General features: G+C 43.7%; 1 protein-coding gene across 3 annotated transcripts in view; it reads right to left on the bottom strand.

Annotated features, from left to right (window-relative positions):
* RAB5A (RAB5A, member RAS oncogene family) overlaps nucleotides 1–17,326 on the bottom strand; it is a 100,913-nt gene that overhangs the window by 49,942 nt on the left and 33,645 nt on the right. For 2 of the 3 annotated variants that reach the window (XM_070944486.1, XM_070944488.1), the window contains exons 4-5: nucleotides 17,185–17,307; nucleotides 8,950–9,043 (exon numbers count right to left, since the gene is read on the bottom strand). In XM_070944486.1, the coding sequence (XP_070800587.1) occupies nucleotides 8,950–9,043; nucleotides 17,185–17,307 (217 nt within the window). The remainder of the gene's footprint in view (nucleotides 1–8,949; nucleotides 9,044–17,184; nucleotides 17,308–17,326) is intronic. The other variant, XM_070944489.1, reaches the window with a different exon arrangement.

The raw sequence follows: 17,326 nt of genomic DNA, 5'->3' as shown, positions 1-17,326 counted from the left end.
AGATCTAACGTTTTTAATACATTTATTAATCATGTGCTCTATCTAATAAATCTAAATTTTCCTCGACTTATCATGATTTATGGGGCCATAAACTATCACTCATATAGCATCATGAGAAAATACTGTATTTTTTACCTAGAAATGGTTCCTGGAGGAGTTGCGGGTTTTGAAAAGGTTTAACAGATGCTGAGAGCATTGCTGGAAGAAAACAAAGGATGACGCCAACCAGACACAACTTAAGAGCCGCTATCAAGGCCTATCTCATGGTGGTAAGAGCGGCGAAACAGCATTATTCTCCACTCTTATTGTGTCTGTAGAGTGTTGCCCAGCGGCCCTGTTCCGGGTCACACAATCCTTCCTGGGATGGGAGGGCTCGTGCGATCATCTTCAGGGCCATGCGGAGGAATTTATTCAACATCTGACGGACAAAGTCACTCATATTCATTCTCAGTTTGAACCCATGCATAAAGCAGATCCATGTGAGATGCCCGGGGAGAGGTCTGTTTCCATCTAGAAACAGTTTGACTCTGTTGGTCCTGATGAAGTGAACAGGGTCCTCGATGCTGTCAGTGCCACCACCTGCCAGTTAGATCCTTTTGCCTCCTGGATGGTGAAAGCCTCCAGGACAGTGACTAGCAGGTGGGTTCAAGCAATGAGTAATACATCACTTCAGGAGGGGATGTTTATAGGGCCTTTTAAGGAGGCCCTGGTTTGCCCCCTCCTCAAATATCTATCAGTTGATCCCACCTACCTGGACAACTTCTGTGCAGTTTCCAATCTTCCCTTTTTAGGGAAGATTGTGGAAAAGGTGGTGGTCTGGCAGCTTCAGAGGGTCCTGGATGAAATGGATTATCTGGACCCCTTTCAGTCAGGATTCAGGCCCAGTTATGGGACAGAAACAGCATTGGTCGCACTTGTTGATGACCTCTAGCAAGAGTGGGATGCGAGTAGTGCAACCATCCTCACTCTCGACCTCTCAGCGGCCTTCGATACCATTAGCCATGGTATCCTTTTGGGCTGGTTACAGAGGCTGGGGCTGGGCGGCAATGTCTTGCGCTGGTTTGGCTCCTTTCTCCAAGGCCAGTCCCAATCGGTGTTAATAGAGAGTGAGAGATCTATCCCCCGGCCACTATTCTGTGACATGCTGCAGTTGTCAGTACTCTCTGCACTCCTCTTTAACATCTACACGAAGCCTCTGGGTGAGATCATCCATCACCATGGGTTGAGGTATCATCAGTATGCTGATGATACTCAGCTCTATATCTCCACTCTTGGTGACCCAAGTGATGCTGTGGCTGCTCTCTCGCACTGTCTGGAGGCTGTGAGGGCCTGGATGGGGGACAACAGACTTCGGCTGAACCCTGGCAAGACCAAGTGGCTTTGGGTGCATGGAGCTCCAAGACTAGCATCTTTATTTTTTTTCTTTAATAATTTTTACTATTTTTTTTTCTTTAAAAACAAAACAAACACACACAAAACATAACTTTCCATTTTACAACAGTTTCATATTGGTCTTCTTTTAAAATTCACGTTTTTCCCCTCCCCATCTTTACATATATTTATATTTGTAGTTCCCTTGTTCCTTATTTATGTACTGTATATATTTCTTTATCTGTTATACATATTATTGTATCTATATATTACTTTACATATATTGTCTGTTTAGTGGCATTTAGTAATCCTTCTTACTTACTGTTCCTGACCTCTAGCCATTTATACCATTTATTCCATATTAAATAATATTCCGTTTCATCTTTTTCTTTTATCTCTTTCGCCAATTTGTCCATCACTGCACAATCCAAGACTTTCCTTATCACCTCTTCCTCTTTTGGTATAGTGTTGCTTTTCCAATTCTGTGTATATGTTATCCTGGCTGCCGTTATATGTAAAATTAAATATTGTATTTCTTTGGTATAGTTTCTGGAGAGTATTAACAATAAAAATAGTTCCGGTTTCCAGTCTATATGGTGTTGAGTTATCTCTTCAAGCTACTTTTTGATTTTAGTCGAATATTTTTTTGCAGATGCACACATCCACCATAAATGATAATATGTTCCATAAGATTTCTTACATTTCCAGCAAATCGGTGACGTATTTGGAAACATCTTGGCGAGTCTCACCGGCAGGAGATGCCATCTATAAAACATCCTGTACTGATTTTCCTTGTATGCCGCTGACATGGTCAATTTCACATTTGTTTCCCACAATTTTTCCCATTTCTCCAGTTCTATATTGTACCCAAAATTTTTTGCCCAGCTTATCGTCTCTTTGACCACCTCATCTTCCATTTATATCTCAATAAATATTTGTATATTTTGCTAATTAGTTTTTCTTCCATGCCCTGTAAAATTCTATCTAATTCCTGCTCCTCATTTTGAAATTCATATAGTTTTATATCCTTTCTATATTTGGACTGAATTTGTGTGTATGTCCACCAGTCTATATCTATACCCTGGTCTTCGAATTCTTGTTTGGTTTTCAAATTTCCCTGTTCCTTTATCAAATCCTTATATCTTATTACTTTATGTCTGTTAAATTTGGATATTTCAGCGCTTCCATTTTGGACAACCAATTTGGAATTTTTGTATAGTGATTTTTTTTATTATTTTTTGCCAGGTCTGTAATAAGGCACTCCTAATTATATGTCTTTGGAAAGAACTGTGTGATTTTTGTTTTTCGTCCCATAGAAACACATGCCATCCCAATTGTAGATCGTGGCCTTCTACAGCCAAGACCCTATTTTTTAGTTCAATCCAATCTTTAAGCCAAATTAATGCTGCTGCCTGATAATATATTTCCCACTCTGGTAATGTGAAGCCTTCTTTGTCTTTGGTGTCCTAAAATAGTTTTAATTTGATCCTAGGTTTTCTCCCTTGCCAAATATATTTTGTGGTTAATTTATTTAGATCTTCAAAAAATGTTTTCCCTGGTTTTATTGGTATAACTTGGAATAAGTATAATACTCTCAGTAATATGTTCGTTTTGATAGATGCAATCCTCCCAATAAGTGACAATTGTAATTTTTTCCAATTTTCTAAATCTTTTTTTATTTGTTGTAATAGTTTGTCATAATTATCTTCCTTAATTGACAAACATTTGGCCATTGGCCAAATTCCTAGATATTTTCTTAGTTACTTGCATATTTGTTCTTTCTTCCAATTCGCTCTCTTGCTTTTTTGTGAGATTTTTTGTTATTATTTTTGTTTTATTTTTGTTAATTTAAGCCCCGCTGCCTCGCCAAATTCTTCTACTTTATGAATTAATTTAGGTCCAGATTGTAATGGTTCTTCTAATATGAATACTAAGTCATCCGCAAATGCTTGGACTTTGTACTCTTCTTTTTTGATTTTTAAGCCTTTTATATCTTGATCCTCTCTAATTTTTATCAGAAGTGTCTCTAGGGTTAGGATCAGTGGTGGGTTGCTCCCGGTTCGCACCGGTTCGCAAGAACCGGTAGTAAAAAATTTTAATAGTTCGGAGAACCGGTAATAAGATTGGCTGGCCACGCCCCCAAACCAGTTCCTGGCCCGGTCGCCGTTCGTTTACCCCACCCACCGTCATTGACCGCATGCAGCCCCGGGACTCCGCCCTTTGCCAGCCAGGAGTGCTGCCGCCAGTCACTCCCGTGCACCCGGCTGCCTGCCTGCCTCGTCACCGCCACCATGAGGAAAGGCCCCGAAGTTCCGCTGCCTGGGATCCACGTGGGCTGCCGCAGGGAGAAGCCAGGTATGGCTGGCTGGATGCTGCTCGGAGCTGAGCTCGAGGGAGGCTGGCAGGAGGAGGAACGTTGTCTCTTAGCCGGCCCGACCGAGGGATAAGCCATCCGCCCCAGACACATGGGAGCAGAGCAGAAGGCGAAACTTGCCCCAGAGGCCGCCACCCCCGCGATGCGCCCACGCCCAACACGACTCGCCTGGTTGCGCGGGGCCCAGCATCCCCATGACCTTCCTAGGGCCCTGGGTCTACCTGCGAGGGCCGTTGTGCGGAACCCGCAGGGCAAAGACGGCGAGTTTTCCACGGGGGCTTCCCGGGCTCCGGCCGGGTCGAAGAGCCAGCAGAGGGCGCGAGATGCGCGCCGCATTTCCTCCGCGGAGCCGGGCCAAGTTTGAAAAAGTTCCCCGCCAGTGCCAGACGGGCTCCGGTGGCTGCAGCGGCGACAGCGGTGATGTCGTCCGGGTAGATCCAACAGGTGAGAGCGCAGGAGGCGCCGCGCAACGCAGGTGCGCCTTTGCAAAGTGGCCTCACAGCCGGAGCCTCCTTTCCCCAGCCAGGGCTGCTGCACCTACGCCACCAGGGAACCAGCGGAGGGAGTGGGGAAGGTGGACGTGGGGGGTCCTATCCAACTGGGCTTTTGCAAAACCAGGTGCGAGTTGGGGATTCTGACGCTCGACCCACGTTTTGTGTGGCTCGCGGGGAGAAGGGGGGTGGGCGGGAATCCGAGCCTGTGGATTGGCTTGTTGGGGGTGGGGGCCCAGGATCTCCAATGACTGGGACTTCCAGGGGATGCCCCTGGCTTTGCAGCTGAGGGGTCTTTAAACCTGCCTTATCTGCATTCCTTTTCTTTGTAAAGATCCGCCCCCTCCCAAAAAAAGGACGGGTTGCCCAAACATTTGTGCTGCTGGCTTCCCTGCCTGTCTTGGCTCTGTCAGGATTGGGTCTCTCTCGCCTGGGGAGAGGGTCTCTTGGATATGTATGTGTGTGTTGTGTTAGGCTAGGCAGGGAGGTGTGATTCACATGGTTGTTAACTTAAGTGAATCCGGCTTTCCCCCACCCCCATTGACTTTGCTTGTTGGAAAGGCTGCCCCCCCACCCCCCATCGCCATCCCCTCTGCCCTGCCTTAACCTTAAACCGAGCTGTGTTTCCGCCGAAATCCAGTCTGTTTCCTCGCTGGGCGAGACTTTCCTGCCCTGCCACTGTTTCTCCAATTTCCAGGAGTTGTTTGTTTAGAGAGGGGGAACCTTCCCAGGTTTCCGGCGGGGGAAGGTTTGAGCTGTGGAATATCTCACTGCCACACGTATGTGTCTCCCCCCTCGCCCTTTTTTGCCTTGAAAAGGCAGAAGCTTGAAGAGGTTGCAGAAAAAAATGCTCTTAGAAGCTTCTGGCGATCAGGCAACTCAGCTTGGATCGTCAGAGGTTTTTAAAGGGATTTTTTGAAGAGGTTGTAGGAAAAAAAATCCCCTTAAAAGCCTCTGGCGATCACAGCAGATTTGCCTGATCGTCAGAAGCTTCTAAAAGCATGTTTTCCTGCAACCTCCTCAGCCAGAGGAGGTTGTAGGAAAAAAAAATCCCTTTAAAAGCTTCTGACGATCCCAGCAGATTTGCCTGATCGTCAGAAGCTTCTAAAAGCATGTTTTCCTGCAACCTCCTCAGCCGAGGAGGTTGTAGGAAAAAAAATCCCTTTAAAAGCTTCTGGCGATCCCAGCAGATTTGCCTGATTGTCAGAAGCTTCTAAAAGCATGTTTTCCTGCAACCTCCTCAGCCAAGGAGGTTGTAGGAAAAAAAATCCCTTTAAAAGCTTCTGGCGATCCCAGCAGATTTGCCTGATTGTCAGAAGCTTCTAAAAGCATTGTTTTCTGCAACCTCTTAAGGTTGTAGGAAAAATGCTTTTAAAAGTAAAAGTAAAAAAAAAAAAAAGTTGGTCACGCCCCCGTCACATTACCCAAGCCACGCCCACAAAATAAGCCACGCCCACAGAACCAGTAGTAAAAAAATTTAGAACCCACCCCTGGTTAGGATGAATGGAAGAGGAGAAAGCGGGCATCCTTGTCTTACTACTTTTGTTATGTCAATTTTTTTTGTAATGTCATCATTCATTATTACTTTGGCTGTTTGATTAGTATAGATTTTTTCTACCATCTTTTCAAATTTCCCCCCAAATTTCATAATTTTTAGTTGCGTAACAATAAATTTCCAATTTAAATTGTCAAATACTTTTTGGGTATCTAGGAAAACCAGTGCAGCTTGTTTTTCAGGATGTGCTTCGTAATACTCTAGTGTGTTCATTGTAATCCTCATATTGTTTTTTATCTGTTGTCCTGTTAAGAAGCCGTTTTGGTCTGAGTGGATGCGTTCGTTCAAGATTCTTTTCTTTCTGATATTATTGATGCAAATATTTTATAGTCCGTATTTAATAGTGAAATGGGTCTATAGTTTTTGATTTGTTGATGATCTGTGTCCTCTTTTGGAATAAGGGTAATAAATGCTTAAGTCTATGTTATTGGTAATTTGGCCTTGTCAAGAGCTTCATTAAATATTTCTAATATTATCCATTCTAATGTTTCTTGTGTATTTTTGTATAACTCGACAGGGATTCCATCTGGGCCTGGTGATTTGTTATTTTTTTGTTTTTTCAATGCAACCCCTAATTCTGTTGTGATTATTGGCCCATTTAGCATCTCTCTTTGCTCTTCTGTGATTTTATTCATATTCACTGTCTCTATATATTGTTTGATTTTATCCTCTGCTATATCATCCTGAGAATATAGCTTTGTAAAGAATTTTTGTATTATTTTTTTTCTTCCCTTCTGTACTATATCGCCCCTCTTTCATCTTGTAATTGATGTATTATTCTTTTTCCTTTTTTTTTTTAGTTTATGTGCTAACCAATGTCCTGTTTTGTTCGCGTGCTCAAAAAAAATTTGTTTTGCCAACTTAATTTTCTGTGCCATTTCTTCTTGTGCAGTCAGATTAAGTTTGTGTTTTATAAAGTCTCTTTTTTCTTTTATCTTACTATTTTGGGGCTCTTTTGGTAGTTCAAATTCCACTTTTTTAAGTTCTTCCTGTAGTTTCTCTTGTTGAAATTTTCTTATTTTTTCTAGCCGTATACGCTATTTTTAATCCACGTATATAAGCTTTTGTGGTGTCTCACAGGTTTTGTAACGATGTGTCTTTTTTATTTACCGTAAAAAATAGTATCAATTCTCTTTCTAGCATTTGTCTATATTCTTTATCTTTTAATAAATGTTGGTTCATTGTCCACTGTGACTGTGGCAGTCACAGCTAGAAGAGCCTTTACACAACTTTGTTTTGTGTGCCCATTGTGGCCTTTCCTGGATCAGGAATCCCTGCGCTCAGTCACTCAAGCCCTAGTCATCTCACGTATGGACTATTGCAATGCACTCTACATGGGGCTACCCTTGAAGAGCATTCAGAAGCTACAGCTGGCACAGAGTGCAGTGGCACGGGTAGTTCTTAGGTCCCCTAGAGTGGCCCATGTTACACCACTGCTTTGCAAGCTGCACTGGTTGCCAGTGTTGTTGCCGGTGCAATTCAAGGTGTTGGTTATCACCTTTAAAGCCCTGCATGGCATGGATCCAGGCTACTTGAGGAATTGTCTCACCCCAATGGGACTGGCCTGGCCCACCCCACCCGCACTGGCAGAGGGGGCATACTGCGGATCTCGTCAGCCAAGGAATTTTGGCTGGCAGGCTCCCGGAGAAGAGCCTTTTCTGCCGTGGCTCCTGCCCTCTAGAACATCATACCCCCTGAGGTGAGATTGGCTCCCACCCTCCTGACAATCCATAAGAGCTTTAAGACCTGGCTCTGCCAGATGGCTTGGGGACCCAATGGGGGAGCTTAATATTGGAGGTGGTTGACTAATTAAAACTTAATCCCACCTCCCCATCCACTGTGTGTCCAGCTCCCTCCTTTCCCATCTGGTGTTAATGATTTTATTTGTTAATGATATTATCTGCTGTGTTTCTATGATTGTTTATTTTGATGTTTTTCAATGTTTTAATGTCTTTATGCTGTAAGCCACCCAGAGTCATTGGATACGAGATGGGCGGCAAATAAATTTCATGAATAAACAAAAGTGCTTCATTAAAGATAAATTAAGTTACATGTACAAAGTGAACTTTATCTTTGCGAATCTTTTTATTTCAACACTCTACATTCTATCAATACTTTTTAAAGACTATCAATTTGTAAATAGCTGCAATTTGTATAAAACTACCCTATATTTTATGATTAAGAATGACAAATTATTACTATAAAGCAGAAATCAGAGCTCAGACTGTCTATTTTCCACTCTAGTTTGATGATTTTGATGACTGCTCTGTCTTAAATGTGTCACACAAATGTTTTAAAACTGTTCCTCTTAAGTCAGGGGTGTTAAACGCAAGGCCCACAGGCCAGAGGCGGGCCGCAGGGTGCTTAAATCTGGCCCACAGGGTGGCCTGGAAATATCAAAGGACCAGCCCGTAGTGCCTCTGCTGGCCAAAACGGGCTGCGGGGGGGGCCATGCGGCCCCCACGTGGCCCGTTTTCGACCTCCCCGGCCTCCAGCAGCACACTGCTGGCCTAAAACAGGCCGTGCGGGGCCTCTGCGCAGCCTGTTTTCAGCCGGCAGAGTGCTGCAGGACTGGATTACAATTATGTGGCCTCAAGTAAGTGCCTGATCTGGATAGAAAACAAGCAATATCCTATGTTAATACTATAGTTTGATGCCAGATTTTACATACTGCAGGTCCATTTAATCTACGATCAACAATCTATAACTGACAGCCATTTCTATTTACTATCCTGGAAATTCACCCTTGCTGTTAGAGCTTGTAATATGTTATTTATGCTATTGTATTTTTATTATTAGTTGAATAATAAAAATACAATAGTATAAATAGCTTTTCTGCCTGGAAAAGCTATTTACTATTAAACAATAGGGTATAAATTTAGAAATAAAAAGTTTAGTGGAGTATGAAGTATAAGTAATATATGTTTGCCAGTAACATCTGGTAGAAGAGATAGGAAAATGGTTATAGTGAACTGTGGAAAGAAAGAAGAGGAAAAATGCATCTTGAGCCTGTGTCAGCCACCATGGCCACGCCCACCCCGGGCACGCCCACCCCCAGCCACACACACACACCAGCCCTCCAAGGTCAAATACAACCCTGATGAGGCCCTCAATGAAATCAAGTTTGACACTCCTGCTCTAAGTAATAGTTTACTTACCAATTGCCATGAATATTTCATTTACATTCATTGATGTTTTAGCTGATGTCTCCATGAATAATAAACTGTTGTCATCTGCATAAGACTGTGCTTCCTGTAAATTTAAAATGCCCATTTATTTTTCTTGGAGTAGTTCTGTGTTATATAAAGTGTAAGTATTGTCTGCAGCTAGAACTGTGTTTAAAGATCAAATTTTAACCTGACTAGTTTAATCAGATCAATGCTGTCAGCAAAAGAATATATTTTTAAAGGTTTGCAGTGACACCTACACAAATGAGCAAAAATACATAGACCAAGAAAGCACTACTTTAACTGGGTGAAGTAGAAATGAAATATGGGGCTGCTGAATTATTTCTTCTCAGGACCTATAAATGCTCACTATTCCAAAGCTAAAATTTGAAAGTAGGTGATCAAAGGATAAAGAAAAATAGATTCTAATTAAGGCATTATACTTATTAGAAGACACAACTGCCAACAAGGGAAATTGTTAGAAGTTACAGATATGGTTACAGCTCTGCCTATATAGAATTTATATAGATTCTACAGGTGAAACTCAAAAAATTAGAATATCGTGCAAAAGTTCATTTATTCCAGTAATGCAACTTAAAAAGTGAAACTAATATATGAGATAGACTCATTACATGCAAAGCGAGATAGTTCAAGCCTTGATTTGTCATAATTTTGATGATTATGGCTTACAGCTCATGAAAACCCCAAATTCACAATCTCAGAAAATTAGAATATTGTGAAAAGGTTCAATATTCTAGGCTCAAAGTGTCCCACTCTAATCAGCTAATTAAGCCATAACACCTGCAAAGGGTTTCTGAGCCTTTAAATGGTCTCTCAGTCTGGTTCAGTAGGAATCACAATCATGGGAAAGACTGCTGAACTGACAGTTGTGCAGAAAACCATCATTGACACCCTCCATAAGGAGGGAAAGCCTCAAAAGGTAATTGCAAAAGAAGTTGGATGTTCCCAAAGTGCTGTATCAAAGCACATTAATAGAAAGTTATGTGGAAGGGAAAAGTGTGGAAGAAAAAGGTGCACAAGCAGCAGGGATGACCGCAGCCTGGAGAGGATTGTCAGGAAAAGGCCATTCAAAAGTGTTGGGGACTTTCACAAGGAGTGGACAGAGGCTGGAGTCAGTGCATCAAGAGCCACCACACACAGACGGATCCTGGACATGGGCTTCAAATGTCGTATTCCTCTTGTCAAGCCACTCCTGAACAACAAACAACGTCAGAAGCGTCTTACCTGGGCTAAAGACAAAAAGAACTGGTCTGTTGCTCAGTGGTCCAAAGTCCTCTTTTCTGATGAGAGCAACTTTTGCATCTCATTTGGAAACCAAGGACCCAGAGTCTGGAGGAAGAATGGAAAGGCACACACTGCAAGATGCTTGAAGTCCAGTGTGAAGTTTCCACAGTCTGTGTTGATTTGGGGAGCCATGTCATCTGCTGGTGTTGGTCCACTGTGCTTCATTAAGTCCAGGGTCAACACAGCTGTCTACCAGGAGATTTTGGAGCACTTCATGCTTCCTTCCGCAGACGAGCTTTATGGGGATGCTGACTTCATTTTCCAGCAGGACTTGGCACCTGCCCACACTGCCAAAAGTACCAAAACCTGGTTCAATGACCATGGGATTACTGTGCTTGATTGGCCAGCAAACTCGCCTGACCTGAACCCCATAGAGAATCTATGGGGCATTGCCAAGAGAAAGATGAGAGACATGAGACCGAACAATGCAGAAGAGCTGAAGGCCGTTATTGAAGCATCCTGGTCTTCCATAACACCTCAGCAGTGCCACAGGCTGATAGCATCCATGCCACGCCGCATTGAGGCAGTAATTGATGCAAAAGGGAGCCAAACCAAGTATTGAGTACATATGCATGCTTATACTTTTCAGAGGTCCGATATTGTTCTATGTACAATCCTTGTTTTATTGATTTCATGTAATATTCTAATTTTCTGAGATTGTGAATTTGGGGTTTTCATGAGCTGTAAGCCATAATCATCAAAAGTATGACAAATCAAGGCTTGAACTATCTCGCTTTGCATGTAATGAGTCTATCTCATATATTAGTTTCACCTTTTAAGTTGCATTACTGGAATAAATGAACTTTTGCACGATATTCTAATTTTTCGAGTTTCACCTGTATATAAACTTGAATGTTTCATTTCAAATTCAGTGTGGTGGTATACAGTGGCCAAATGTCAAAAAAATTATTATTGTCCCATATATACGAACCTGACTGTAGATATTCTCACATTTCATCTTGTAATAAACCTGTTAAGTAGTTTAAGGATTGACCAAAATCATCCCATGTACTCCAAGACTATCTGACAATTTAAATTATGGCCTCCACAGTCCAAATGTAGTATTTTATTTATTCAAACATATTAACTAATACATGTTACATAAACTAAACAGTGTACACCCAGGCTTTTGAACTTCTGGTAGCATCCAAGACTACATATACTATTAGCTTTCTCTTTGGAAATACGTAGTGATAGTATAACATGAGTTACACTCTTCAATTTCATCTGGCAGCTACAATCAATTGAAATTATTGTACCAAATATGATCATGTTGCTTAATAATGAGGGAAAATTGATAGTTCTTTTTGTACTACTCTGTTGGCATAAATAATTAGAACCATTTGCTTCATGTCTATTGAGATTCTCAGTCATGCAGGTCATGGTTGTCCCAAAGATGCTTTTTCAAAAGGCAACTGGACTGAGCAGTTCTAAGGTTTCACACCCATTTACATTATTCAGTTGACCCTGAGGGCACAGATAAACCTCAAAGTGGCCTCAACAACTGTCAGAGAGAGTGCTAACAACCAGATGACTGCAAGGAATATAAAACCTTCCATTCTCCACCATTCAGTCAGAAATGAAGAAGCTTCTTGACTGAGAAGTGAAATGTCTTCAAGGGGAAAAAACCAAAAGAAAGTCCAGTTGCCTTTTGAAAAAGCACCTTTGGGACAGCCATTTGCTTCCCAACCATTGTCATTGTCATTCCAGATTTTATTTTTACGTTGGTAAGTGGATTTAGATGTTTTAGAAGGTGAATGATGACTTAAAAATATTCACAATATGAACCACAAAATAAAGATCTAACTAGCAGAATCCTTCCAAAGTAATACTTTGACTATACACAGTGTGCACAATTATTAGGCAAGTGAGCATTTTGACCATAACACCATTTTTATGCATGTTTTCCACCTCCAAGCTGTATAAACCTGAATGCTTAGTGGATATAAGCATATGAGGTGATGTGTATTTGTGTAATGAGGGAGGGTGTGGCCTAAAGAGATCAACACCCTATATCAAGGTGTGCGTAATTATTAGGCAGCTTCTTTTCCTCAGACAAAATGGGCCAAAAAAGAGATTTAACTGACTCTGAAAAGTCAAAAATTGTAAAGTCTTTCAGAGGGATGCAGCACTCTTGAAATTGCTATGATATTGGGGCGTTATCACAGAACCATAAAACGTTTTGTTGCAAATAGTCAACAGAGTCGCAAGAAACGAGTTGAGAAAAAAAGACACACATTAACTGCCAAAGATTTGAGAAGCATCAAACGTGAATCTACCAGGAACCCATTATCCTCCAGTGCTGTCATATTCCAGAACTGCAACCTACCTGGAGTGCCCAGAAGTACAAGGTGTTCAGTGCTCAGAGACATGCCCAAGGTAAGGAAGGCTGAAACCCAACCACCATTGAACAAGACACACAAATTGAAATGGCAAGACTGGGCCAAGAAATACCTGAAGACAGATTTTTCAAAGGTTTTATGGACTGATGAGAGTGACTCTTGACGAATTAGCTGAATGAGCCCGTGGCTGGATCAGTAACGGGCACAGAGCTCCACTTCGACTCAGACGCCAGCAAGATGGATATGGGGTACTGGTATAGGCTGGTATTATGAAAGATGAGCTAGTTGGACCTTTTGGGGTTGAAGATGGACTTAAAATCAACTCCCAAACCTACTGCCAGTTTTAGAAGACACTTTGTTCAAGCAGTGGTACAGGAAAAAGTCTGCATCTTTCAAGAAAACCATGATTTTTATGCAGGACAATGCTCCATCGCATGCATTGAAGGCCTTAAAGATGACAGAATAATGGCATGGCCCCCTTCCTCAACTGACCTAAACCCTATTGAGAACTTGTGGGCCCTTCTTAAATGGGAGATTTACAGTGAAGGAAAACAGTACACCTCTCTGAACAGTGTCTGGGAGGCTATGGTTGCTGCTGCACAAAAAGTTGATCATCAACAGATTAAAAAAAGTGACAGACTCCATGAATGGAAGGCTTATGACTGTTATTGAAAAGAAGGGTGGCTATATTGGTTACTGATTTTTTTTTTTTGAAATGTCAGAAATGTTTATTTGTACATTTTGAGTTGTTTATTATTTTCACTTTAACAGATGCAAATAAATGAGAGGGGCAAAAATTTTCATTTTTTATTTAGTTGAATAATAATTCTGCACACTAATAGTTGCCCAATAATTATGCACACATACCATTCCGGCGTATAAAACGACTTTTTAACACATGAAAATCTTCTCAAAAGTCGGGGGTCATCTTATATGCCGGGTGTTGTTCTCCTGTAACCAGGCAGACCAGCCCGAAAGGCTCTGACGAGCCTTAAATGGCTCTGGCGATCCAAGCTCTGACGATCTGCTAATCAGGCAACTCAGCTTGGATCGCCAGAGCCATGTAAAAGGAAAAAAGTTTTCCCCCTCCAGCTTGCTTACCTTAGCTGCTAGTCGCAACGCTTGCCTTGCTTCGCTTGCCTGAATCCATTCCATCAGCAAGCCACTCCCTGCCTGCAATCAAGCAGGCAGGGAGTTGTGGACTTCAACTCCCAGAATTCCTCAGCCAGCAAAACAAAGCTGGCTGAGGAATTCTGGGAGTTGAAGTCTACAAGTCTTAAAGTTGCCAAGATTGGAGACCCCTGTTCTATTGGGTAAGTTTTTTTCCCCTTTGGGAGCTTTAAAAAGAATAGTTAATTGGGTTTTTTTTTAGTTGTTCTTTTTTAGACCTAGCCATTTAAAGTTTAGGAAGTTTTACTTTTCATATAAAAATAAAAATAAAATAAAATAAAATAATATTTGTGCAGCTTTCTGAGATTTAGTGTGTTTCTGTAGTGTTTCACTCTAACTACACAAACACAAAATATCTCACAAAGCTGTATGTGGAATTTTGTGTGTGTAAAGTGTGAAAGTTGGTTTTTTGGGGGGGGCTTTTTGTGGCTGTGTGAGGTTCCTGCTTGTTGCAGGGGCCATTTTGGGTCTAGCACTGCTGCTGTTACATTGTGGGTGAGCCAGTTGATGTTTTTTAATTTTTATTTAGTGTGCGTTGGAAGAGGGGTAGTCTTATACGGCGAGTATAGCCCAAACCCTATATTTTAACAGGAAAAGTCGGAGGTCGTCTTATACGCCCGGTCGTCTTATATGCCGGAAAATACGGTAGATATTCTCCTAAGAAAGCCAAAACCTCACTTTTACTTTCTTAAATATTCAGGTTTGAGGTTAACATTTTGCATTGACCGAGAGCACTGTAGTTGTTCAATAATAAACTTAATCCTCTCCAAACTACAACATGGCTAATAATTGTGCACACAATATAGTGTTTCACGTTCCTATATATCAGGGGTCCTCAAACTACAGCCCCCGGGCCAGATACAGCCCGCCGAAGCAATTTATCCAGCCCACATGTTCTGACCTAGGCTCCCTTAACAAGCAGGAGGCAGGAATTACTGGCAAAACCTCTTTTATTTACACGACTGTGAATTACATACATTCACAGTCAGCAACGTTTGTCCAAACAGTTTTTCAAAGGAATATTTCTCAACACACCTTATCTCATTTGGCAAGCTGCCATGTGAATTGTTTCCAACCACAGTACAAGGCAAAACTTGGAACAGAGTCTCTCAGAGTCACGGAATGAACGAATTGTTTCCTGCAAAAGCCCACTCCCTGTTTGCTCATCTTTTATTTCCTATGGGAGGGGCCAATTATCTCCAAGGTGTGGCCTTACTCCCGAGTCGACCCTGCTTTCTTAATTGTTCTCGTCTTCTGGCAGCTCTGCGCATGCACACACTGGGAACGGGCTCCAGCTGTTCCTCTGCCTCGCTGCTGTCTATCTCCCTCTCTGCCTCCAACGCAGAGCCCTCGTCCAAGCTTTCCCCAGCCCCCAGGACTGGCCCAAGTTCCTCCCCAACCTCCTCACTGTCCAGCTCTGCTGGCCGCCGGCGGGCCACAATGCCACGTTCCTCTAAACGCCCCCCACCCTCTCCAAGCAACCAACGTCAGTGCAGGCAAAACCCCAGGGCAACTCTGACAAGGTGTCCGGAGGGAGGGGCTGAAGGTCCTAAACAGGTGGTCAAGCTAAGTGCCTGAAGGACCCCATCCCGTCACTGGGAGTCCAGCTGCCTCAGCGGGCAGTGGGCGAGGCCTCAGCCGGGCTCCTTGGCAGACAATGGGCTTCGCAGGGGGTCGATCTAGCGCTTGGGGCTGGCTCTGCCCTAAGGAGCTCAGGGACGTTGTTGGGGCTCTTGCAAAGAGGGGCTCAGGCCCGGTTCCCGCGCAGTGCCACCATAGTCCACAAGCTGCTGCTGGCGCTCTGCAGCTAACCAGACGGCCTCTTTGTGGGCAGGTGGGTGCAGTGGTGGCCCTCCCTCCCTCCATGGGCCCGGCCCAGTGCCCTTCCTCCACCTCCTCCTCCCTGCCGTTCCTGCAACCGAGCGAGGCTGCCCTCCTGGCCCACGTCTGCCGCCTAGACGCGCTCTACGTCCGCCTGCCTGAGTTCATTGAGCAGTTTGCCAAGCATGCCCAGCCGCCACTGCCCACCACCCCATCGCAGGTGCGCCCTTCCCGGCCTACGTGGTGGACTATGGACTACGGGTGAGCCCAGAAACACAGAGAGAGATGGATGAATGGGCGGCTGGGTATGCAGATGACACTTAGCTTTCAGCGCCGGAGAGGGCAGGGAAGAAAAGTGGCTGGGCTTCCGCTGCCTTTCATTGGGGCGTGTGGAACGAGACGCAGCTCCTCTTGCTGTCTCTTCCCCCCTCGCCGGGCATGGCAGGGCTTCTTGCCCTCCTTTATCAATGCAATTTAGGGATGGCAGGTGGGGAGGGGTGGGGCGGGGGAGGACGGCTATTTCCGACTCCCGGGCCAACTGGCTTCTTCCCAGCAGCTCTCTCTCTGCCTTTCGGCGTCAGCCGTCAAAGACAAAGTTTTTGTGGGCAGAAAAGCTTGTCCCACCCACCACCGCCGGTGCCCTTGCTTTCCCCAAGCATTTCTTTGCCTCCCTGATTTCCAGCTCCGTCGCATTCCTCACCGTCGTGTGCAGGGAAACAAAAGTTTGTGGGATTAAAAAAACAAAAATTCAATCAATCAAGTCCAACTTCTCACAAAAAAGAGAAACGATTTTCACAAAGTTGGAATTGATTGAACTTTTTTTAGTCCCACAAACTTTTGTTTCCCTGCACATGACAGCAAGAAATGCGATGGAGCTGAAAATCAGGGAGGCAAAGAAATGCTTGGGGGAAACAAAGGCATCTGGGCGGTGGCGGGTGGGGCAAGGTCCGTGGTGCTGTGCTGCAATGGAGAAACAGGCAATCGAGCAGCCGGTCAAAGGGAAGGAGGACGCTTTCCCTCTCTTCTCCCTGCTCCTCCTCCTTCCGTCATGCCAGTCGCTCTGTTGCCTGTTTCTCCACTGCTGCGCAGTGCAGCGCCCAGGATCCACTTTGATAGCGGGTGTGTGTGTAATAATTTGCCTGGCAAAACTAACCCCGCAGTCTCCCCTACATTGGGCCCAGCTTCGATCATAGTGCCAACTTAATTCCTCGCCCCTCTCACTTTTGCCCCCAGACTGACCAACACCCCCTGCATGCAGCTCCACGGGGAGGGGGGAATCCCCCCATTTCCCCCTAATTCACCTTCCCGTGCGAGCTCTCGGGAGCATCAACTCCTTGTTTCTATGGTAACCCTCCTCGTTCCTTGGAAACCTCGCCTCTTAAAGGAGCCATGTCCAGAAGGCTGAAACAGCCGCGAGACCAATATGTAGACAAGCACCCTTGGAAACAGCCTTTCAAACTATAGTCCGGCCCCCCAACAGTCTGAGGGACTGTGAATTGGCCCCCTGTTTAAAAAGTTTGAGGACCCCTGCTATATATTATTTTAGCAAAGCTACAATTTCAGATAAAATATTAGAACTAAAACTTACCTGAAAATCTACAGCCCTTTTGTTAGCTAGATCAGCCTTATTTCCTGCTAAAGCTATTACAATGTTGGGACTTGCTTGCCTCTGGAGTTCTTTTACCCAGTTTTTTGCTCTTGCAAAGGATTCCTGTCAAGTATTTAAAAAG

This window comes from Pituophis catenifer, unplaced genomic scaffold (assembly GCF_029215685.1).
Source record: "Pituophis catenifer annectens isolate HBS135680 unplaced genomic scaffold, rPitCat1.0.hap2 SCAF_5, whole genome shotgun sequence".
Classification (NCBI taxonomy): Eukaryota; Metazoa; Chordata; class Lepidosauria; order Squamata; family Colubridae; genus Pituophis; species Pituophis catenifer.
This window is presented reverse-complemented; position numbering and strand designations above follow the sequence as displayed.